At 41.2% G+C, this 24,104-nt stretch overlaps 1 protein-coding gene and 2 non-coding genes across 9 annotated transcripts in view; 1 reads left to right on the top strand and 2 right to left on the bottom strand.

Moving 5' to 3' along the window:
* arhgef10la (Rho guanine nucleotide exchange factor (GEF) 10-like a) overlaps positions 1–24,104 on the top strand; it is a 104,672-nt gene that overhangs the window by 6,370 nt on the left and 74,198 nt on the right. For 3 of the 7 annotated variants that reach the window (XM_061785278.1, XM_061785280.1, XM_061785277.1), the window contains exons 2-11: positions 257–389; positions 5,867–6,121; positions 8,949–8,976; positions 14,279–14,373; positions 17,012–17,083; positions 17,164–17,294; positions 18,138–18,233; positions 20,030–20,138; positions 22,538–22,638; positions 22,777–22,854. In XM_061785278.1, the coding sequence (XP_061641262.1) occupies positions 335–389; positions 5,867–6,121; positions 8,949–8,976; positions 14,279–14,373; positions 17,012–17,083; positions 17,164–17,294; positions 18,138–18,233; positions 20,030–20,138; positions 22,538–22,638; positions 22,777–22,854 (1,020 nt within the window). In that variant the 5' untranslated portion in view covers positions 257–334. Of the gene's footprint in view, positions 1–256; positions 390–5,866; positions 6,122–8,948; positions 8,977–14,278; positions 14,374–17,011; positions 17,084–17,163; positions 17,295–18,137; positions 18,234–20,029; positions 20,139–22,537; positions 22,639–22,776; positions 22,855–24,104 lie in introns of those variants that run through there. The other 4 variants (XM_061785279.1, XM_061785281.1, XM_061785282.1 and 1 more) reach the window with 4 other exon arrangements.
* trnat-ugu (transfer RNA threonine (anticodon UGU)) lies at positions 5,433–5,505 on the bottom strand. Its single transcript has one exon. It is a non-coding gene; the product is annotated as a tRNA-Thr (tRNA).
* On the bottom strand, positions 5,658–5,730 carry trnat-agu (transfer RNA threonine (anticodon AGU)). The gene has a single exon. It is a non-coding gene; the product is annotated as a tRNA-Thr (tRNA).

The following is a 24,104-nucleotide window of genomic DNA, read 5'->3' as shown; positions in this document are numbered from 1 at the left end:
AGAGGTGTACCTAGGACTGCAGTTTGTTTAACATTTACGGACTTTATTTACTTTTTGGCTCCAAGGTCTGATCAAACCTCTGTTTTCATTCCCGGGCGCTACTGTCGCCATGGCAGCCGAGCTACAATGTTCCTGTGACATTATAGCCCTTGGGTGATACTTGTTTTTGTCCAAGTATAACCAGGAAGTGCTGAACTAAATTGTTATCTACCCCTGTACTTTTGTAATTCATTTATTTTCCACACTGCTTATGTAGGGAAGTGGAGCCTTGTCTTCAGCAGGGCAGCGGCAGACTACAGCGTCGGACCAGCCAATCACAAGGCATCAATTTGTAATGACTTCTGTCAAATGTGTGCCCATAAAGTCAGCCGATGTCAGTGCCGAGCACGGTGAGTTATGGAGTCCCTTTCGCATGAGAGTTTGTGAATCAGAGACTTAATAGTAGAGCTGGCATTTATTCGCCTGTGTCTTTCACATTCAACCCAATAAAGTGGGTTGAATTTCTTTCTCTGTTTCCCTTGCACACTGCCACCTTCCCAACTCCCGCAGTGGGGAAAAACAGGACGAAGCACTTCCTCCCCAGTTTAGGTAACTGGCGGAGTCTATGACAGGAGAACGGAATGAAGCACCTGTAGAAATATTAAACGTCTAAAATGGCTTCTGTTTTACACAAGTTTTCTTCAAGAGCTACCAACGATGAGCATATCTGATGTTTAAACGGTTGGCGTGAGTTTGATGCACCCGAGGACTAAAGTCTTTGCGCTTGCCTTATGGCTGTGAGACCAGGACATTGACCATTGACCATAGACGTTTACTGGAGTCGTCGGCACCAAATCCCTGTCCCAAAATCCTCTTTCACGCAGTGTCTGCTAGACTGGTGAATAGGAAATCAGTAGAGCCTTTCCCTTTCACACACGCGACATAGTAGAGTCAGAGTTTAATTGCAGTAATCTAAGAAAGAGGGAATACAAGCATAAATGATTACTTCTCGGTCTGACCTTGACAATAAGATCTTTAGCTTTGAAATGGTCCTTAAAGTGGGAAAAAAAGGTTTTAGCTAACCACTTTTCAGTGGTTCTCAAGCAAAATCCCAAGCTTTCTATTGTTAGACCTGACTATGGAGCTCAAAGACCCAATGGGGTGATTGATCTTTCTTTGACACCTTTTAATGGCAGACAGTGAAGAGGATTGGATACTTATTCTTTTGCCGATTCACTAAAGGAGCAGTAGAGATATCTATCATTTGCGTAAAAGTCATAAGAACACTATCAAAAAGGCTAATGAGTCTTCCAAGAGGGAACATACAGTTTATAACAAAACTAGTATGGGTCCCAGCACCGAACCCTGAGGAGCACCACATGACACACTGGGCTTAGACGTTATGTTGAGCGGACTCAAGCAGACCAACATCTCTCCGAGCTGCCACTGTCCATATTGTGCAGGTTTCGAACCTTAAAATCCCAGGGCCAAAGGTTGATGCTGCTTTTATTTTGGAATTTTTGTCTATTCAGCCTCTCACAAGCAGGAAACTGTGAGACCTGGACAAAAATAAGTGACCTTAGATGTAGACTGGACTCCTTCTGTACCAGAGGAAATCCTCAGGCACCGGGATGACTTGGACTTCTCTTCATCTGTTGATCCGTAGGAAAAAAAAACCTTGCTCAAGGGCTCCTGCACAGTGTTCAGGAAGCAGACCAGCATGTCCCACAGCAACCACTTTTCAAGTTTGGCCCTATTTGACAGGATTTGAAACTTCCACCCTCTCATGTCCAGCTAAAAAGGTGATTCTGCTTTTATTTTTGGACTTCTCTTTTCGCCTTTTCCCCACCAAGAGGAAGCGTCCTTCTACTTTCACACGAGTGGCATCAAAGCACAGAGCTCGCAGCCGTGGCCCAAATGACCCGTGAGCTAATGAGTAGCGCAGTGACGAATGAAGAAACAATGCTTTTCTCCAGGCCCACCAGAGTTTCTTTTCCCCACAGAAGGCTCATTGTTGGCGGCTGGAGAAACTCTGAGGACGAGACCAGCCGTGGAATCTCATCTGCTTGTAAACGGAAGCCATTTCTGAAGCCAATTGCACTCTTTGCTTCACTGGGTTGTATTTGATTGAAACACATGACGGCCACACGCGTCTGGTGACTCAGACTTCAAAGTGGTCCCGCAAAACTCTAAATTGCACCGTCGAAAAGCAATATTGGGACGTTACGAGCGCCATAATGAGAACGTGACAGATATTGAGATGAAGCAATAAGTGCTGACGGCAACAACTTCGACTTTTCTGTTTTTGTTATTACAAACGACACGTACGTCGTTCTGGCGTAGGAGCCAAAGAATGCCTGTGCATGGGAGGCGGCTCAGTGCTGATTAAAATGCAAAGCAGATGCGGCGGTCTCACTGGGCGGTACGCTAACATGAAGCGGAGAAGTCGTCGCATAACATCACCGTTTTGGAGAGCGGAGAAACAATTAGCAGCGTGTATATTGGAGTTGTAAACCGCAGTCGCAAGGTACCAAAAAGTAGGATTGAACCACAAGCCTTTATTTTATAGTAGGGGATTGTTCCACCATATTGAATTGTACAAGGTTAATGTGCCATTGTCCTTTACCAGCTCATAAGCAAGGGCTATTTAGTTAACCCTCCTCTTATTTGGCGAGTCAAATTGTCCCATTCTTGTTAAAAATGCAAAAGAAAATAATTGGAAAAAGTTACCCCATTTATATTACCTTTTTTTTTTTTTTTTTTTTTAAATTAAATATTTGTAATTATTTATTACATTATTTCTCTGGGCGAACCCAGAAATTGATGCGATTTGAAGTATGACGAGTTGCGCCTTGAGATATGAGTTTAATTCATTCTGTGACCACAATCTACTTACTACAAACACTTGTATCTCAAGTCCTCGTTCACCATTGAAATGAATACAAATGTCATTAATCCATTGCAGCTTCTCTGCCAAAAAGTTTTTTTGAATGCGTTTTTCAGTAATAAACAATACTATATAATATTGTACTGTATGAAAACTACTGACATAATTAAATTAATGTAAAGAATTTTCAAAGATGATGATTATTATTTTTTTTTGCTTGAATTCAATGAACATTTTGCTTCTTCTGGTGTGTGCATTCTGGCCACCCGGGGGCAGTATAATACAGACGGTGGTCACAACTCAGTAAACTGCAGTAATATTTGTTGTTCTTCGCAGAGGATGAAGAAAATATGTCTGGGAGTATTGTCATATTGTTCGTCTACGTTTTGCACCACTGTTTGTTTTAAAATATTTATTGTTTAAGGGGTTTATAACACAGAGACACCGATGCTATTCGTTAGCCCCTCTATGGTGTTTCTTATTATGTGTTAGTATCAAGCTAGCAGAGTTGCGTCTATGTCTCTAATTTGGTTAGTTTGACAGTAAACTTCACTTGGGAGTGACAACAAAGAAGCTCAAAGGCTTTTTTGAAGAATTGTGCCAAACCGCTGCGTCATGTGAAGTGAGCTGCCACCATAAAGTGCTCACATCAAAAATATTTGCTCGCAAGTCAAAGCAAAAACAAAAACAAACAAACAAAAAAAAAAACGAACCGAACGACAGCTCATATCTTGAAAAACCTTTGTCGGGTCCCTCAACGCATCTCTTCTTAGTCACTGCATATCCAAGGCAAACACAATTAAATATGAAATAATGTTGAAAAATACATTTGATATATTAATCAAAACTCCAACAACCTATTCAAATTGGTAGTAAGCAATGATTTTGCAAAGCTTCACAGATGTTCAATATGCGCACCGCCAGTGAACATCAACATTAACACATCTGGCAACGGTTTTTAAATATGAAATAAAATGCATTATATGTCTCCTTTAAACGTAGTCTTTACACGTGGTTAAAATTTGACATCATTAGAGCGAGGATTTGCTATCTAATTAGACGAGGAAATGATGTCAATTTGTTTGGGACACCCTGTCTATTTTTTATGACTCAACATGCAGTGGGTCACATTGACCAAAGAACATTTTTGGTGTACCAAAAACAAACATAACTGGGGGGTTATAACTGTAAATCCAGTCCCAAATGATTTCTGCAAATAATAATTAAGATGTTTTATATTCTAACGAAGGACGTAATGATTCCCTTTGACCATTGGCGCTGTCTGGGCACTATCGTTAGTGGCTGTGGGTACGTCTTAATTAATCCGCCGCTAAACTGCGCCGAACCTTTTGATTCAGCTAACAGATTTGCTAATCACCATATGTCACACTAGTGTTGCTCATTTTGTTGAGCAGATTTATTCATCCCAAAACTTCCATGTCAACAACTTGCTGGCTGTTGTGCAATGTTATTAACAGGCCATTTGATCTCAGTGGTGTTTTATATGATTTTGTTAATCAGCTTAGGACATTCCGGCCCCTGCAATCTGTCTGCCTCGCCAGTTAGCTCTTATCACTAATGGTGGAAATAATGGTTTTCTTCCTGTTCTGCGCAAGGTTTCGCTGCTCTGAGTGATGTACGCGTCTTTGTTGAGCAGGCTCATCGGTGAACATTTCCTCCAGCTATGAGCTCACTGAAAATCTGCTTTTAAGCGGCGCGCAAGGATTTAGGGAGGTTGGTTTAGAATATTAAAATATTTGCATAACCATTAATTCTGGAATTTCGATGAGGCTTGCAATGTAGTCGCAAAGCTTTATCTCATACGCCGGACATAGTGTCGAAGTTTGATAATCAGATCCGCTTGTCAAATAGTGAATGTCCCACCTTGTGGTGGCCACAGGAATGGCATAAAAACGGCACCCTTAATCCACCAAGAGGATTTTGCAAATCGATTTCAATTTTAGGGGAAGTACATAAGAGACTGCCAATGATGTATGGAGACATATACGTGTGTTCATCGCATGTGATGGGCAGCTTGGGCGTCGCTAGCTTGGGCTTCGCCATTAGATATTAAGCGCCTATAAATGCACTGGAGAGCATATCTCCCTAAAACCTCCTAGGGCACAAATGAGTCTTTCCTATGCTGTGGGGGATCCCAAATGACTTTGCCCAAAAGGGTTCGAGAAAGACCTTGGTGAGAATTGAGCTTGCAACCCCTGGTTTACAAGGCCAGTGCTCTAACAACAGATCCACCAAGCCTTGAAGCCATGACTTTCAAAACACCAAATTGAGCATTCAGAGCACATGTCCTCCAAAATGCACACAAGATTGCACAGAATTGACTTAAAATGACAAAGGACAGCAATCTAAAATCATAAACCTACATCAAGGCCCTCACGAAAATCACAATGTTCACAAGGCCAGCGGTTGAAGCCTTGCGGTAGTGTCACCATGCCCTTCAAAACAGCAGGCGAAGCTAGTTGTTCCCAACGGAATAGTATGGTGCACAAGTTTGGGTGGTGATCACAGAGATGACCCAAAAGTGACATGTTGCTCATTAGGTTAAAGGCCCCAGTGAGAGTCGAACTCACGACTCCTGGTTTACAAGACCAGTGCTCTAACCGCTGAGCTATGAGGCCTTGCTGTCTCGTAAATTGTCTTTTTATCGCAAGTTTTTTTAGGTACCACCACAAGGGAAGCTGAAAGAGACTATAAATACAAAGATAATTACCATTTTAAATGATATCAAAAACCTCACAAAGGTAAGCAGTATCGTCATTAGTGAGTAGAAAGGCCCCAGTGAGAATTGAACTCACGACCCCTGGTTTACTAGACCAGTGCTCTAACCACTGAGCTATGAGACCTTCTTGTCTCGTATTTTGTCACTTTGACCTTCGGAACGTTACAATGCGAAAGTTAAAATTTTATTTTTTTTATCTACATGCTGACCAAGTATGGCTTCTAACGTTTGATCCCTCGAAATGTATGCGTCTCCTTTAGGGGCCATGTCTACCGCCTTGTCTCAGCAACTGCCAAAGCAGGACAAGGAGGCGGAGGAGGAGGAAGAGGATGAGGAGCAAGGCGAAGAGTTTGTCTTTGACGACGACGAGGACGAGGATAAGCCCCCGGAGGACGATCGAGGGGTCGCCGGCGACTCGCTTCAATTGTCAAAGCCGGAAGTCCCAAAGACGTGCGAGGACGCGTCGCAGGCTGTCAAAGACGTCACGCCACAGGAAGGAAGTGCCAACAAAGATGGTGAGACATTCCTTACCAGCATATTGGACCTTCATTACGGGGGTCAGCTGCCGTTTTTTTAACAGTTTTGTATGGATGAGAACCACACACGTGCTGAAAATGTTTTTGAAGAGGTTTTTTAAAAATTTTTTTTAGACCTTTTCAGATGACTTAGAAGACACGTTTATGTTGATGGTTAGAGGTTAAGGGTTAGTGTTTCGTAAAGTCAGGTTAGGGTAAGGGTAAGGGGCTTTGGATTTGGATGAGTTAGGGTTAGAAGAGTCTAAACAGGAATAAACTAAATCAACCATGCAGCAATGTCCTGGCATCACCTCAATATTGTTTTTTTAATCATAAAATATTTGCATAATCAGATATTCTGGGATTTTTATTGACGAGTGTGATCACTGTGATGTGGCATTTTCAGGATGTTAATGGGGCAGTAACATTTTTATGAATCCCATCTTCTGGGATGCTGAGCAAGCAGCTTTTTGCTGTTACTTTTCAGCCAAGTAATATTTTAGAGGTCATAAAGACGAGATTACAACTGTGATATCACGTTCAAATGCTGTGTAGCGGCTATTCGCAGGGGAGAGGGACCGAGCCCTGCTGCGAATAGCAGAAATCCTAAATGACACCCAACCAAACCCCAAAATATTTGTAATTGCCTATAGATGTCATAGGATGGTAGTAAAGCACTTTTTTTTTCCTAATGAAAAGGCTATGGCCAATTAAGAGCCAGCAGCTAACCTGAGCTCACGTCAGCCATCTCTACACTCTCATTCGCCGACTGCCATGTCACTCACCAGCCCAGGTTTTGCCTTTTAAAGTCTCACACGTCCAAAGTCACAGATACTACAGTGGAATGTGAGGATGGCAACCCCAAGTGGACAGAAATAATACCTGCACCTCACATGCATATTTCGCATTGGTATTGTTGTTTAATAATGCAAAATACATTTTTATCCAGCTACTCAAATAAGCGATGGGATACTCGCCATAATCAATAATAGAACAATCAATTCTAAAAAATATTTGCTAGCTCGATCCCTAGTTCACTGAATTCCAAATATTTAACTTCAGCTTTTGGCCGAAAATATCAAGCTTGGCTTGGAATCGGGATGGTCATCTCAATTAGTTTGCTGTCTAAAGAAGTGCAAAATGGCGTGGCGCCTACGGGAAAGGTGTTATTACGGTTCAAAATAGGAGTTTAGAACATTTAGAGATACTGCTCACAGCCACGAAGGGGCACATTTTGAGAAATCTGGCATTTTCTCTTAGGTACTGAGGAAAATGCAATTTGATTCACGGGTCATTTTGTTTTCAATTTTCCCGAAGTCACACTCTGGTGACGCAAAGGGGAATTCTAAGGAAGTGTAGTGGGGGGCCAGTTATGTAAGAAAGAGTAAGTACGCCTCCTCCCTTGCCAGATGACCCGTGTTTACACATCAGGCGCATGATACTAGTTTCACCCGTCGTTACGTTTGTCAGATGCTGTAAAGTCATCGAAAGGAGCACACAGCTGCGCACACATCCTCGTCCTGCTTTACTACCTTGCCCTAGAGCTCCCTGGTCTTCTGCAATCACTTAGGGAAACCAACGCCTCTCAGGGTTTCTTCGGCCTTCCGTGCATGTAATGTTATGACTCCATTAATGTTGCATGTCTTTTGGCCAAGAGACAACAGCCAAGCCAGAGGGATGACATCATAGCAAAGGTTTTTCTGAACGGCAAGAGTACCGAGACAAGCAGAAAGGCCCCAAGTGAGAATTGAACTCACGACCCCTGGTTTACTAGACCAGTGCTCTATTAAACAGAAAATTGAACTGGTTCTGCTCTACCCAGCCAGCAGCAGCAAGCAAAATGAAGACCACCAAATTGACTCGAAATGATGAAACGGAATAGAAAGGTTTTGTCCCCCTTGTAGAGACTTCCCTCCCCCCATTCATACGGGCAAATTATCTTGAATTAAACCTCCTTGTGCAGTCTTATAAACAATAAAATACGCCCACACTAGTCCTCTTCGCCGGTGAACAGCTTTGATCTGGGAGCTGTCGCAACGTCGCGGATGTTCAGTCTGTCGCCACACTGCTCCCAAGTCATCTAAATATATTGGTAAATCATTACATCCTATAAAAGGAGAAAGGCCCGGTGAGAATTGAACTCACGGGCCCCTGGTTTACTAGACCAGTGCTCTAACCACTGAGCTACGAGGAATTGTTTTTTTTATTGCCATGACCTTCAAAACAACAAATTTAATCTAATTCTGGCCAGCATGACCTAAATTATCAGTAATTAGTATCACAGCAGCAAGCAAAATAAATGTTGCATGCAAGTCCTTACCAAATTGACTCGAAATGATGAAACGGTATGGGAAAGTATCCCCCCCCCCCCCCCTGAATTCTCTTCATAGAGATTGTTAAGTTAATATTCCTTCTGCAGTCTTATAAACAACAAAATACACCCACACCATTCCTCTTTGCAGGTGAATTATCACTTGGGTTGGGTTATTCTTTCTGTATTAATTTGCTATTGTCATTGAATGTGACAAGTCAATAGACAACTATTTAGTCACTATTTAACTAACCCCACTCCTGCCACTCTGTGTACCCTTGTGTTCTAAACTGCTGCACCTTGACCGCCAACAAAAGCTTATTTTTAGCCATGGGAGGTATTTCTAACCATGCAAAACAAACTTCAGATACACGACAATGCAAATAGTACACATCAACGCTTCACTGCACTGTATTTCTCAAATGAAGCTACAGTTTCACACAGTCATTCACGTTGTAAATGTCATTTTCCTTCCTTTTTGCTTTTGTAATGTGTCACTTTTCCTCTTTTTGACAGCTGTTGCAGTCGCTGAATCAGACAGTGGGTAAGTTGCTATCTCAGCCGCCGATTACTAAGACGGAATAGAAAAAGTCAACATGTATCGAGCCGATGTCACAGCGCGGACGTGATTGCGACAAGTGTGTTTGTGCGACCTTTCCGTGCCGGCTGGCAGCAACCTTGAGTGTGAAGTGACAGGGAGGCCACAGAAGAGGGAAATCAATGCATGACTTCATCTTTGCAGTTTAATTTTGAGTCGGAATAGTGATCACATCAGCACATCCCTCACGCTGTTGTGGCTTTGCTATTTGTCATTTTCGCGCTGCATATGGCCTCCACGTAGACTCTGTTTACCCCCCTCTCTCGCCTCCAAAACGTGAACTTCTAGGAAGTGTGCTCAGAAACCTTTACCAGAGTAAATTGGATTCCTGTGGACTTTCCTGTGCTAGGAAAAGTGGCCCAGATGTGAGTCCATTTGTGTGCAGTCTTGTTTTCCTATATTGGTGGCGCTTACTTGTTGGGCTGAGAGATTTGTACACAGGTTTGGGGTCTTGTTTTCCTATTTTAGTGGGATCAAGTGAGTACAAATGTATATACAGTGGGTACGGAAAGTATTCAGACCCCTTTAAATGTTTCATTCTTTGTTATATTGCAGCCATTTGCTAAAATCATTTAAGTTGATTTTTTTCCTCATTAATGTACACACAGCACCCCATGTTGACAGAAAAAAAACGGAATTGTTGAAATTTTTGCAGATTTATTAAAAAAGAAAAACTGAAATATCACACAGCCATAAGTATTCAGACCCTTTGCTCAGTATTTAGTCGAAGCACCCTTTTGAGCTAATACAGCCATGAGTCTTTTTGGGAATGATGCAACAAGTTTTTCACACCTGGATTTGGGGATCTGCCATTCCTCCTCAGTATAATCAAACCAAGTTGGACTCCAATGAAAGTGTAGAACCATCTCAGAAGAAATGGACAGCACCCAAGTTAAATATATGAGTGTCACAGCAAAGGGTCTGAATACTTATGGCTGTGTGATATTTCAGTTTTTCTTTTTTAATATCCATCCATCCATTTTCTGAGCCGCTTCTCCTCACTAGGGTCGCAGTATTTTTTAATAAGTCTGCAAACATTTCTGTCAATATGTGGTGCTGTGTGTACATTAATGAGGACAAAAAAATCAACTTAAATGATTTTAGCAAATGGCTGCACTATAACAAAGCGTGAAAGATTTAAGGGGGCCTGAATACTTTCCATACCCACTGTATTTTGGATGTATGTAGCTCGTAAGGATAAGCGGTTCAGAAAATGGATGGAGAAATTTGTGGCTGACTGTGTGAAAACAGGACTATTCCAGCTGAGCAGTGTCGAAGGGGTCGGATTAAATTAAAGTTTATGCATTTTCCTACTTCTTCAATGTGTTAAAAACCCTGCAAAGTGAATTCAGAGACTTGTTTCCAAGTTGTTTCCAAGACTTGTTTTAAGAGAACTGCTGAAAACAAGTGCAAAGATTGAGAACTATGTAGTACTGAATTGTGGAGCTACAGTATGTTAAACTGTTTTTCCCCATTTCAGTTTTCTTGCTAATACGGCGCCCAGTGATGCGCTTCGGTGTCCGGCATGAGCCCTCCTCCCCTTTGGAATAAAAACTCGAGCACTGGTGCAATTCTGAGTTATTATTACTAGGCCTGTTAGCTCGTGAGCTAGCTGGTGGCTAGTGCCTCGCCTTGCGGGGGCTTTCCACACCAAAGTGGGATATGTTCCAGTCACCGGAGGCTTTAAGCAGATATATTTCCGCAGCTCAAGCAAGGGATGTGTATGTTTTCTTCTCTTTGGTGTGTCAAATTTTAGAAGACATTTATTTTCATTTTACAGTGACTTTTAAGTTAGCACTTGTTTGTTTGTTCAGTGGAACCTCGATAAAACAGACTGTGGGGACTGAATAATGTGTCCAATAATAGTTTCCATTTGTCACTTCAACTGCCGTTGACAAAGTCTGTTATTTCCAGAATTGGCCGCTGTTGTTTACTGGCGCAATGCGGGCAGAGAACGGGACTGACGTATTTCCGGGTCACACACAAAAAAAGATCCAGTTCTAAAAGACGGGCCTCCCGTCCCTACGTGGCGGCCATGTTGAATGTGGAGCATTGATGTGGTGGCCATGTCATCATGGATATATCTATTGTCTATTGTAAGACTGGCAGCACAGAGAGAGAGAAAGCGGCATGGCGGCAGTGTTTACTGGTGGCCACAGGAATGGCATAAAAACTGCACACTTAATCCACCAAGAGGATTTTGCAAATGGATTTCAATTTTAGGGGAAGTACATAAGAGACGGACAATGATGTATGGAGACGTATACGTGTGTTCATCGCATACGATGGGCAGAACATGCAAGCATCACCATTAGATATTAAGCTCCTATAAATTCACCGGAGAGCATGTCTCCCTAAAAATTCCTAGGGCACAAATGAGTCTTTCCTATACTGTTGGGGATCCCAAATGACTTTGCGCAAAAGGGTTAGAGTATTTCTTCGAAAGAAAAAGGCCTTGGTGAGAATTGCTGATCGCCGTAATCAACCTGAAATTTATCGTGATCACTAATCGCAATAAATCGCCCAGGCCTAGTTTAGAGTTAGCGTCTTCTTTTCACCCTGCGATGCGAGCAAGGTTACTATGTTGGAGTTATGATATTACAAAGCACTCGGTATTTGCTAGTGTGTTGTACCTGCTAGATTGTCGAGATGAAAGTTATCAACAAATCCTTGTTTTTTTTAACCCAATTGTGTGTTTATTTGTGCCACTTCATTTGCTTATCACTTGCTAATCTGTGCAGCAATCCTACTTCCTGTTTACATTCTTGTGACTAATAAGAGTGAGGTCACAGGGTTTGTTGTGACACATTTGGATACTTTGGAATTTTCACTGAACATGAAGTGAACCAGGCGGGAAACGGACATTATTTGCAAACCCTTTAACTGATTTGGACCACAGAAAACTCCCATTTTTCTCTTTTTTTTTTCCAATGAAAAATTATTTTGGGTGCTAGTATGCTACTGTTTAATATTTCATTGGTGTAAGAAGTGCATGGTTGCTGATTTTATTCATCCATCCATTTTTTTTTTTATCTTCGGGCGGGACGCCGGATACACCCTGAACCGGTCGCCAGTGCTGATTTTATATTTTTTGATATTCACGGTAGTTTTGTGCAGGACCTTCAGAGGGGCATGGGCATGTATTTCTGTGGAGACCCAAATTTGGGAGTCCACAAGTTTAGATAAAGTTTATGTATCGTCAGGGTGAACAAATTCAACTAATTCAATATAACGTCCCTGTGTGTGTGTGTGTATGTGTGTGAAGAGTCACAAAAAGGTCCTGGCTATTTCTCATGCAGGAATAATTTCTGCCGAGTCCACAATTTCCACTTTGCCTCAGTCAATAAGTCGGGCTCCTAAAACGGCGAGCTATCAATAGCAACTTCCCACCATTGCGGTGTGAAGAGTGTCAGCACATTTAGGAAAAATATCGCAGAGATTACTATTTTTATTGTCAATAAACTATTTATTTATTTTCGTTACATCCTTGGCCCGTTGCAGTGCTTCTGCCCTTCAAGCCAACATTTACGTTTGTGTCCTTTTCCCCCCTGGTGACAGATAGTCTTCATTAAGCACACAAAAAGGAAACCATGACAACACAGCATGTATGCAGAGTGCGACTAGCACTTTCTCTCCTTCTCTGCTCTTTTTTTTTGACTCTACAGTGTTCCCTCGTTTTCGGCGCTTAATAGGGACCAGAACCAGGTGAAAAACCGCAAAGTAGGATTTGCCCGCCCCTCACATCCCACAGGAATTTTCGTGTATGTGGGTACCAGAATGTTTAAAATATTATAAAACCTTATACAGTAATTAACATTTATTATACAGAACTTAACTTAAATTATCGCTGAAACAAAAAAAGTGGCGAGACACAACAAGGGAAGATGCTGGGTGAGGCTGCGATGATGCGCAGCCAATCAGCTCACGGGATAAATCCACTCGTGCGCTCATTGGCCGATGCCGCGCCGGGAACCAATCACGCGCCTTGTATGAGTCCCCGTACAGTACAGGCATGTACAAAACCTCTGAGTCAACTCATCTCTTTGTTTGGCATGTAGGGAAACCTTCTCTCTTGCGTGCATCAACATGAAACAGCGCGTCTTTCCGCAATATGGCTGCCAATATGGCTGTATTATCTATTTATTTATTTGTTATGAATATTTTGGAAAAACCCGCAAAGCACTGAAGCCGCAAAACGTGAAGCGCGATGTGGCGAGGGAACACTGTATACCTCTTTCTGCTGCGCATCTCTTCCGTTTCAAGTGCATTTATCTCTCATATGAATCTTCCGGTCATCTCGGCTGCGCAAGCAAAAGAATCCGTGGCTACGGTAAAAAAAAGCAAATTTGTAGAATACAATTGAGATTAATAAAATCCTTTTTACTTATGTATTTAAGTACATTTCAGACTTTTTTTTACTTTTGCTTAAAATAACTTGAATCAGTACTTTTCCTTTTACCATAAAAAAAAAAAAAAAAGATTTATTTATTTATTTATTTTTTTTATCGGTACTTCTACTCAAGTACAGCATGTGAGTACTTTTGCCACCTCTGCATGCACTGCATTGCGGGAGTGGTTCAAAAGGAAGCGATGAAAAAGCGCAGCTCTACCTGCTGCAGGGCAGGGGGCAGCGCAGGAGGAAGGGCGGCAGGCTTCCACTTTCGAACTGCGCTGTGCCCCGGTGTTGATGTTATTTGCATTGGAAGAATGATTCCCACGCCTTCTCCTTGAACACTGCAGACAGGCGGTGATGGAGTTTGAAATAATGTTAAATGTTTTGGAATCATAATTTGTGCTATAGTTATGGTTCGAACTATTAGAAGAAGGGAGTCACTTCATTTTTTTGCCAATATCAGCGGCAGTATTTGGCATTTTGAAGCATATCGGTACCAGTCTTTTTTTTTTTTTTTTTTTTTTTCGAAATCCGACGGCCAATAAGAGATCAATTTAAAACTGAATAGACTTCAGGCAGCTATTTAACTTAATAAAAAAAAATTTGGAAACCAATATTTTCCCATTTACTTCAATTGATTATCGGCTCCAAATATCGGTTGTCGGCCTCCTTGACCACTAATAATCGGTATCAGTATTGGCCCTGAAAAAAACCCGCATGGGTCTATCTCTGGAATCAATTACATGTGGTTTTTCGCTATTGACAGCAGGGTTTAGGATTACTGTACTAGTTAATAAGGCACCTGGCTCTCACTCAGCGTTGGTCTAAGTGTGCTGATGTTCCGTTGCCTCGTAGGGTCCCTGCGGCAGCCCAGGTAATAACCTCGGACGCCGATCCAGGAGGCGGCGATGCGGAAACAGCGAAGGAAAGCTCCGGGGACGTCCCCGAAGGTACGCAACGGAATGACTTTGACGAGGGGAAGTATTGCCGACGAAGGCCGCCATAGATTATGCCCGAGCTCGCCTCGGGATTCGGGTTCATTCCGACATTTGGATCGGATTGTTTATCCGCCGCTCGGCACGACTGCGGGCGACGACACGGTGACGCGGGCAGCGGGTGAGCTTGATCCGAAGTGGCAGCAGCACCTTGGGTTCATCTCACACTTTACTGATTTCTACAGAGAGAAATAGGCGTTGGGTTCTATAAGCGCCACTCACTCCACTGCCAACACTTGATTCCTACACAGACGTGAGCCCAATCCTATGACATAATACAGGGTGAGTGAGGATCAATAGGGAAACATTTCCATGCAAGAAAAATGACGCCATATTGTTTCATATTAATTTTAGCACATTCACTTTTCAACAAACCACCCCACTGTAATATTTGTGTTTTACATAATGTCTTCTGAACTAATTCACTTCTTCTTTTTCTATTATTATTATTATTGTATTGTATTATTATTGTAATGTATTTTTTTTAAATGTTTTGTTTTTTAGTAATAATAAGAAGAATTTATTATTGATGAATTTATAATAATAATAATACTATTTTATGATTGATGAATGTATTATTATTGATGATTGTTGATGATAATGATTTGATGCATATTTAAAACACATTTAAAGAGTTCCAACAGTTCACAAAATGCCATCGCTATAGTAATCATTTCATTGATTTCATTTCATCAGGATATTGCGTAGCTTATGTAGTATTTCATTACCTTCATTACAAAAAAATGCAAACCTCGGCCAAAGTTTGTTGTCTCTGACGTCGCATGGGATGTCGCCAAACGATGATGTGTTTCCTGTTCTTAGGCATTGGAAGAATGTCATTGTGTGACAAATAGCTTGTTTTGATATTTGTGTCACACACTTAACAAGTAGGACAGGGCCGCTGCGAGGAACTGCAAATGCTTTGCAGCTACGCCGCTAGCTCAAGTTGTTTTGCTCTGAAAGCACAACAGAACATTTGTGTTGATAATCCTCTTTTTGAAGAACCAGTTTTGGGTGTTTTTTTTGGGCCGCCTTGAAAGTCTGCTGAGTAATCCTCGAAGGAATAGACTTTTCTAATCAGATGAATTGAAAACAGCGATTGCGTCTCTTGAGCGGCTTAGTAGAAAAGCAATGCGGACAAACGGCAGTTTAGAAGCGAATCGATAAAAGCTTAGTGAGCTAAATTGGGCTCAGAGTGACGAGAGTAAGAGGCCATGCGACGTGAGACAAAGTGGATACCCTAATCGCTTCATTGTTTTTTCTCGTCAAAGTGTGCGCAGAAGAATCACTGCTGAAGTACAGTTCAGTTGTTTTTAACTTTTCAGGATAATACGTTTGTATTTTGAAGAACTGTTTCTAACCTTAATGCACAATACGTTTTAATTGAATCATTATTTCAGTACAGTTTTTAATTTTCCTATGTTTAAGCACAGCGTTAACGTTAAAATCATGCATAATGTTACTATAGAATAATAATATGGATACTTTTTAGGAATCAAACCTCGGTCTTGTTTTTGATGACCGCTTGGGCAGAAAATAGAGACAAAGTCGGCACAATCCTTCATGATCAATTCATTCCTCATTAATTATTAATTGACTAAATTTCAGTGGACAACTATAGAAAAAGTATCATTCATTCATTTACCTTCCGTTCCGCTTATCCTCACGCGGGTTGCGGGTTGCGCTGGAGCCTAGCCCAGCTATCTTCGGGCGAGAGGCGCGGTACACCCTGAACTGGTAGCCAGCCAATCGCAGGGCACATAGAAACAAACAACCATACACACTCACATTCACACCTACGGGCAATTTTAGAGTTTCCAATTAACCTACCATGCATGTTTTTGGGATGTGGGAGGAAACCGGAGTACCCGCAGAAAACCCACGCAGGCACGGGGAGAACATGCAAACTCCACACAGGCGGGGCCGGATTTTGAACCCCGGTCCTCAGAACTGTGAGGCAGATGTGCTAACCAGTCGCACATCAATTAATAAAAAAAAAAAAGGATATTTAATGAACATATTAAAAATATATAATTATTTATATATTTATTATTTTTTATTTATTTACATAATTTTTTTAACAATCCAAAATAGATATGTTTATGTATTAAATTACCGACATTGTCTTTTTTAAAATTCTCTTTTTCATTAATTTTAGATGATCGAAGATATGAAGGAAAGTATTTTAATTCATTTTCATTATTCTTTAACAATTACAATTTTGAGAAAATGCATGATCAAGTAGTAATGTTTTGTTTTAATACAAATTGTTGTATTAATTTGAGATAATAGATCATACAAATAATATAATATTATTCATAATAATTAGGAGATAATTAATCATACAAACAAATTAAGTATTATGACGATACACGATAGACAGAAATACAGACAAAAATGCACAAAAAGTTTTAAAAAATCTACCTGTCTTGACAATCAACTAAAATTATTATCTCAGTGAAGTCATTGATACAGTTCTATTATTAATTGACCAAATATTTTGAGCAGTGTATGAACAGTTATAGCTCGTCTCTAGATAGGATCATACAAAAAAGTAATAATTAAAACCGCCATTGCTATATTTTTTCACCAGCCTCACATGATGTTGAAGCCGACGTCATCTATGACGATGTCCCGTGCGAGGAGCCCCTCTCCCCCGATGAAGGTGCGTGGAAGATGTGCTCAACCCACCTTGGACCTCGTGTGTAGATGTTTACTTATATAATCTGTGTGTGTGTTCTGTAGATACGCTCTACGAGGACGTCCAGCGGGACTCGTGCGGCCCGCCTGTTGCAGGCAACGGGTGGAGCTCCAGCGAGTTTGAGAGCTACGATGAACAATCGGACGGCGAGAGCAAGGTGCCCACACGCAGCAAGGTAAGGACGCCGTGTTACCTCCGCCAAGGGAATCGCCACCCAATTTTGCGATGATTGGTGAAACTTGTGTCGGCGGCTGAGTTCATTTGCATTTTTGTCAAAGTACAAACGCGAGAATTCGACCCCAAATGGCTGCTTCAAGTTTTTAGACAGTGTTCTTTTCAGGACCCTTAAAATAATGTCAACTCACCACTGCCTCTTCCATCCACTGGATGGCGCTGTGGATACACCCCTGCTTTGGACCTCTGCTCTGTGGAATCCATACAAATATGAAAGAGGTTATGCTGAGACTAATAGCCATTTTTTACCCATCTGCACGCACGTTTGTTATTCAAGGGAAGCTCAATCGATGGGAGAGCAAAGCGGGGAAACAAAAGGGTGATCTATGTGGACACAGAATGACTTGCTCAGGTAATTAAAGCACGGAGGTCTGTGGGAAGTCTTTGCACTTTTCAGTCTGCTGAGCAAAGAGGGGAAGACTTTAAGCAGGAATGCCAGAGTAATTACTGGGGAAACATTAACTATTAGGGTTTCTAGCTCAAAACACATTGCTTTTAATTAGTTTTACCCGATTAACTTTTTTTTTTTTTGCCTTCTCAATGTGGAAGTTGGCTTGATTTTTCCATTTTCACACTTTTTTGACTGCCAGCAGGTCTCATAAATCAAACTCCCTTGAAACAATAACCCCTCCATGCTTTCACTTCTTGTCATTATTTTGACTCCCATTTTGTATAGATAGCTTTGATCCATTTTCTCCCCGCCGCCCTATCCTCGCCTTCTTTTTCCTGTCACTTCCCCATTGTTTCTGCTTAACGCTGGCTCCGCACCTTCCCTCACCTGTAGCTGTCCCCCGAAGTGCGGCGGCTGAGGGAACGCTGTGTCAGGACCAAGCGTGAGCTGGCTATGAAGCTGTCTGGCAAGCACAACTATGACATCAAGGTATCTCATCAACGAAAAACCAACTCTACGTTTGCCAACAAGCTCAGCTGACTCTCGGCCATCCTAAAACTTTCCTGAAGGCCTTTGTGACCTCTTTGTCGTTCTTGGTGCCTTAACAATCATATTGCGCATATTTAAAGGTACAATTTGTGCTTGGTTTGAAACAGATCCTCCGAAACCATAAGGGGCAGTGTACTGTATGCCAAGATGAGGCTAAAAAGCGAAACTGCAAGATGAAACAAATGGTAGCGAGTTAGTTTTTTCATGCTCAGGTAATCACCAGCTTTGACGCCAGCAAACTACAGCTAGTTTGTCTGAAGCGCTAACTGCTAGCTCTTTAACTCCACGTCCATAGGGGGCAGACTTATACCTTAAAGTTGTATTGTCAGAAGAATTAAGTCAAAGCTTGGAAATTAGCTAAAGTTTGACTGAATAATTAGCTGCAAGCTCTTTAACCTCATATGCGCAGTGTATGAACAGAAAATGTCTTGTATTGTAGAAAGAAAAAAACAGCTTCAGAGTGGAACTAGACTAGTGCTAATAACAGCTACCTAGCTCAGGAAGCTAGCAAACCAGCGATAGTTTGACCGAAGAGCTAGCCACTTGCTCTTTATTTCCACAGCCATAGGGAAAAGACTATTACCTGAAAGTTGAATTTTAGGAATAACAACTCAAGTGTGTTACTAGACTAGCGCTAACACCTGGCTAGTTCTAAAAGTCATCAAATTAGCTACAATTTCACTGAAGAGCTAGCCATTACCTTTTAATTACCACATCCATAGAGGAATATGAGGAGTATTAACTAGCTTTAGCTGCAGTCAAAGTTAGCAAACTCGCTACAATATGAGCAAAACGCTCCGCAGCCATATGAAATAAAATATTACCAGAAAGTTGAAGAAGAAAAATTCTTACCCGAGTTTGTAACTAAGCTCGAATTCTAAATGTTAGTGTTACTTTTGACATTTAAAAGGTTTTGATCAAGCTAGTTCAGGGCTGAATACGGTTAAAAAGTTGCAGTCTGGCCTTCCCAACTTCCTGAGCATGGCAAGCTCTATTTAACGGCGCACTACAACATTTAACTGTTGAAAGCGCTCTTGTCAGATGAGTTACCTAGCTATTTTTTTTTAAATTACCATCAGACTAGTCCTGGCTGTATATATTCAAACCGAATGCTAAAAATGTTAAAAATTGAAGCATAAGGCTAAATGACATTAGAAAGCTGAAGCCCTTTTTAAGGCTAGTCAGCTGTCAAAATACGTATCATATACAAGCTGTACTCCAAACCAATAGGAGTCAAAACATTTTCTTTAAAAAAAAAAAAAAAAAAAAAAAATTTAATGCTAACGTCCTCAGCATGACGACAGCTTTCAGTTAGCGATTGAGGAAACGAGGGATATTATGGGACTAGCCTACTCGTCCCTATTGTACCTTTAAATATGAAAATTGCACTGTTGAATGCTATTTTTAGCATGTTTAATTCCCAAACTGCTAACATTCTTTCAATGAATGACCTACTTTTCCTGGCATGCCATCTAAATTATGACAATGATGTAATGCACAATGTATTCTGGGGCCTGTGTGGTGTATGGTTGCCGGGCTTAGAGGTGGATTTGAGGACACACTGAGCCACAAACACGGCTCTCCCTGCGCCACCATCAACTCGCTCAACCGGTCTGATTAGCAATCGCGGGGGAGCTGCAGATGGCGAGATTCCCACCGTGATCGCGTCCTGTCAGTAGTCTATGGAGCCAGTGATGGAACTGTGATGCCCCCTTCCCCTCCCCCCCCCAAACCAGGTGCAGCAGCTCATGAAGGCAGCCAGAAGCAACACCAAGGATGGTCTTGAAAAGACCAGAATGGCTGTCATGCGCAAAGTCTCGTTCCTGCACCGGAAAGACACCATCGGTAACCTAACGTCTTTCTTTCATCTTTAGCCTTAGCTTTTAGCTACTTGGGATCCAAGTAGCCTCCCTTGGGCACTGGGCTTCAGTCTGTGCGTTGATCCGACACCACTTTTTCTCCCTAAGGGTTCTTTATTAACTGTACAGCTTACCGTCATTAACTTAATTAAAAAAAATGTTGAAACCAATATTTTCCCATTTACTTCAATTGATTATCGGCTCCAAATATCGGTATATCGGCCCATGTATAATGCGCACCCCCAAAGTTGACCTCAAAATTCTGGAAAAACCTTCAACCTATGTATAATGCATTGTTACAATGCATGATTTTGCTTCTACCCATATGATCAAAACATGAAGTATTATCTGTATTTTGTTAGTTTTTGTCAAAGAATTATTCTGAATTAAGCACTTTATTTGAACACAAGGCTTTTTTTTAATTGCTCTTATTTTGAAATTCACAGCCCTACTTTTATTTAGTAAATGATAAAACACACAACTGTGTGTGTGCTCATATGTTTGATTACCCAGGCAGAATTTGTAAGATGTGTACAATTCTTTTAAGAAAACATGAAGGACTAGGCGAAACACATTGAATTTTATTTTAATGGGATTCAAATTAAACTGTCAAGCATTTCAGGAAAGCATGATCATTAAACAAAACATAACCATAAAGTAACTAATGATGGTTGTTGCTCAGTCATCAGTCGTATTTAAAAAAAAAACAACAAAAAAAAACAACAATATTTCACAAATTCTGCCTGGGTATGTAAACTTATGAGCACAATTGTACGTATATGCAGTCATATGTACCCCTGTCATATTGGAATGAAAGTGTAGTCTACACCTTTTTCATAACCTCTAGGTGGCATGCTAGAATGAAAGTGTACAACTTTTTCATAACCTCTCGGGGGCGGTGGCATAGTGGAATGAAAGTGTACAGCTTTTTCATAACCTCTGGATGGCGGCATACATTTATAAAATTCCCATGTTTTTTTTCATTTTCTCCTATACCTATGTATAAGCCGCACAATTAACTTTTGACAATTTTCTGGGGTAAAAATTGTGCATTATACACGAGAAATTACGGTAAATCAGATTTTAACATTCTTACCGTCATCAAGTACAAAAAGGAAGTTAAGCACTATATAAAACTATTACAAGTACTCACTGAACAATTTAAATTAACCCTCCTGTTACTGTATTTTGCGGGTGATTGACCTGGTTTAAAGTTTAGAATGTAAAGCAAATATTTGAAAAAAAGTGTTTTAAACCTTGTCCGATCTCGGAATCGAAGCAGCGTTGGGCCTGGGTAGTACTTGAATGGGAGACGGCCTGGGAATACCCGGTGCTGTAAACTTAGATTGCCCGTAGGTGTGAATGTGAGCGTGAATGCTTGTTTGTTTATATGTGCCCTGCCATTGGCTGGCGACCAGTTCAGAGTGTACACCGCCTCTCGCCCAAAGATAGCTGGGATAGGCTCCAGCATGGCCGTGACCCTAGTGAGGATAAGTGGCACAGAAAATGGATGGATGGATGCTTTTTAAACACACATTGTATTTTAAATACTGACCTGGCAGTGACACAGAGGACTAAAAGTGGGGCAGGAACATTTAATTCCCCCCACCCACCTATTATTCACAAAATATAAATTTTGTGGAAAAAGTAAGTTAGTCATTCTAGTAGTTAAACGTCTTGAAATATATATACTATTCACTCTTTGAATTACCCCTCGTGTTATGCTGTGGTCACCTTGGCTCTCTTTAAAGTGTAAAACTCAAGAAAATACTGTGTTCTAAAAATGCAACCAACATAATGGATATATATATATATAGTTTTTATATTATTATATATATATAACGTAGTTTTTATTATATTATATTTATTATATATATATATATATATATATATAGTTTTATTTTATACATATATATATATATATATATATATATATATATATATATATATATATATATATATATAGTTTTTATTTTATATATATATATATATATATATAATTTTATTATATAGTATTTTTTAATTTACATGGTATATTAAATACATTGGCCTGGCAGTGACACAAGGGGCTGAAAGAAAAAGAAGAAAGACCAAAATTAACTCTCCCTCCCCTAATATTCATGAAAGAAATCTTTACTTTGGAGGGGAGAAAAAGTTATTCTACTAGTACAAAATACTGACTGAATAATTATTAAATGTTTAATGATTAAACTTGCAGCAGCTCACACTGACCCATGAACATTTTTGTGGTACCTAACAAGTGGTTACTGGTACTTTTCTCTCCAAACGCTCCTATTTTATTAGATTGTATACAGGTCAGAATAATACTTTGTGGACCACAGGAGGCTTTCAGTTATGTCCTTGCTTGTGTATCTTCGGGAACAGAGGAGGAGGACGACGCGGGTTACCTGGATGTGGCGATATCCGACGTGACGCATCCGCCGCCGCAGCTGAGTGCCATGCCGGAGGGCCTGACCAGCCACCAGGTTGAGACTTTTTTTAACTTCTGTCCTCTTCTTTCTACTGCTACCCAATGATTTACGGTAGTATCCATCAGCCACCTGCCCGTGCCGTGGCGCCATCAAATCCTCTTAGCGCGTCACGAGGGCCTTTTGTCTTTGCAGGTTGTCAGGCGCCACGTCCTCGGCTCCATTATCCAGAGCGAGCGCAGCTACCTGGAGTCCCTCCGGAGAATCCTGCAGGTGAGCAGAGGCCATCTTTACTGTCGCATGCCACGGAAACATGTCATATGTTTAAAGGGATTGCTCATCTCCCCAGTTATTTGTTATAACCGCACACCTTAAACAGTTGAAATTAACAGTCCTGGAAGTAGAAACAGTCCAAAGAGTAAGAAAAAAAACCCCACAGCATTCTCAGGCACATGCACTTGTCTGCTGTTATTAATTGTAACCACTCTTTGGGTTGTGGGAGGAAACCAGAGTGCCCGGAGGAAACCCACCTAGACATGGTGAGAACATGCAATCTCCACACAGGCGGGGCTGGGATTTGAACCCCAGTCCCCAGAACTGTGAGGCAGATGTGCTCACCACCGTGCTGGCTTTATACACAGTCAAATAACAAAAAAGTGCATGGCACCCTCAATCACCCCGGCTTGTGCTCGTGTCCTACCAGAATGCAGTCGCTCTTCTTGACAGTTATTCATAATAACTGCCACCTTGCACAATAGAAATCAAACAGAAGACGATTCTGTGACAGCTTTATGACCGATTGTTCACACGGTACAAACAAACATAGCCAGATGGGACACTTTACGATGTGCAGCTTGGTGGAAAAATGTCCATCTTGTCACAGCGTCCAGTGGAGTGGGAAAAGGCGGCATGTCCGCAAGCCCAATTACACACTGAAGGTTGTGACGTTCTTCACCGCTGGAGGAATTTTTCGGGGGCAAGAAAATTGTGAGGAAAACAAAGAAAGCGACCACTTTTGCTCCAGTAGCCTGGCACACATTATGTCCACTTGAAGACATGTGCCAGGCTGGTTGCTGGAGATTTGATCAACATCCATCGCAAGGCTTTTACCTTTTACGCCTCTCTTACCTTCACTTTTCAACAAGTTGAAAACTACTGCAATCCACTTTTTTCCTTCTTATTTCGTGGAATGTTTGTTAGATTAGAAGGTCCCCAACTCTCTGCTTTCGTGTGCAAAACACTTAGACACACAGACAAAGTTATAGATTTTTTTGGTATCCAATTTTGCGGCTTCCACTTTTCAGGAAGATTTTGGAGTGTGATGTTGGGGATTTTTACGACTTTTACACAGAGAGCCATGACAGTAAATCTGCCTTTACCTTTTAACCAGAACCTTGCGAACTCTCGTTATTCCCACAGTAGCAGACACTTTCGAGAAGCACAGCGGTTCAGTGGTTAGCATAGATGCCTCACAGTTCTACTGTTACACCTCAGATGCCGAAATTAGACCAGGGGTCACCAAC

This window comes from Phyllopteryx taeniolatus, chromosome 9 (assembly GCF_024500385.1).
Source record: "Phyllopteryx taeniolatus isolate TA_2022b chromosome 9, UOR_Ptae_1.2, whole genome shotgun sequence".
NCBI lineage: Eukaryota > Metazoa > Chordata > Actinopteri > Syngnathiformes > Syngnathidae > Phyllopteryx > Phyllopteryx taeniolatus.
This window is presented reverse-complemented; position numbering and strand designations above follow the sequence as displayed.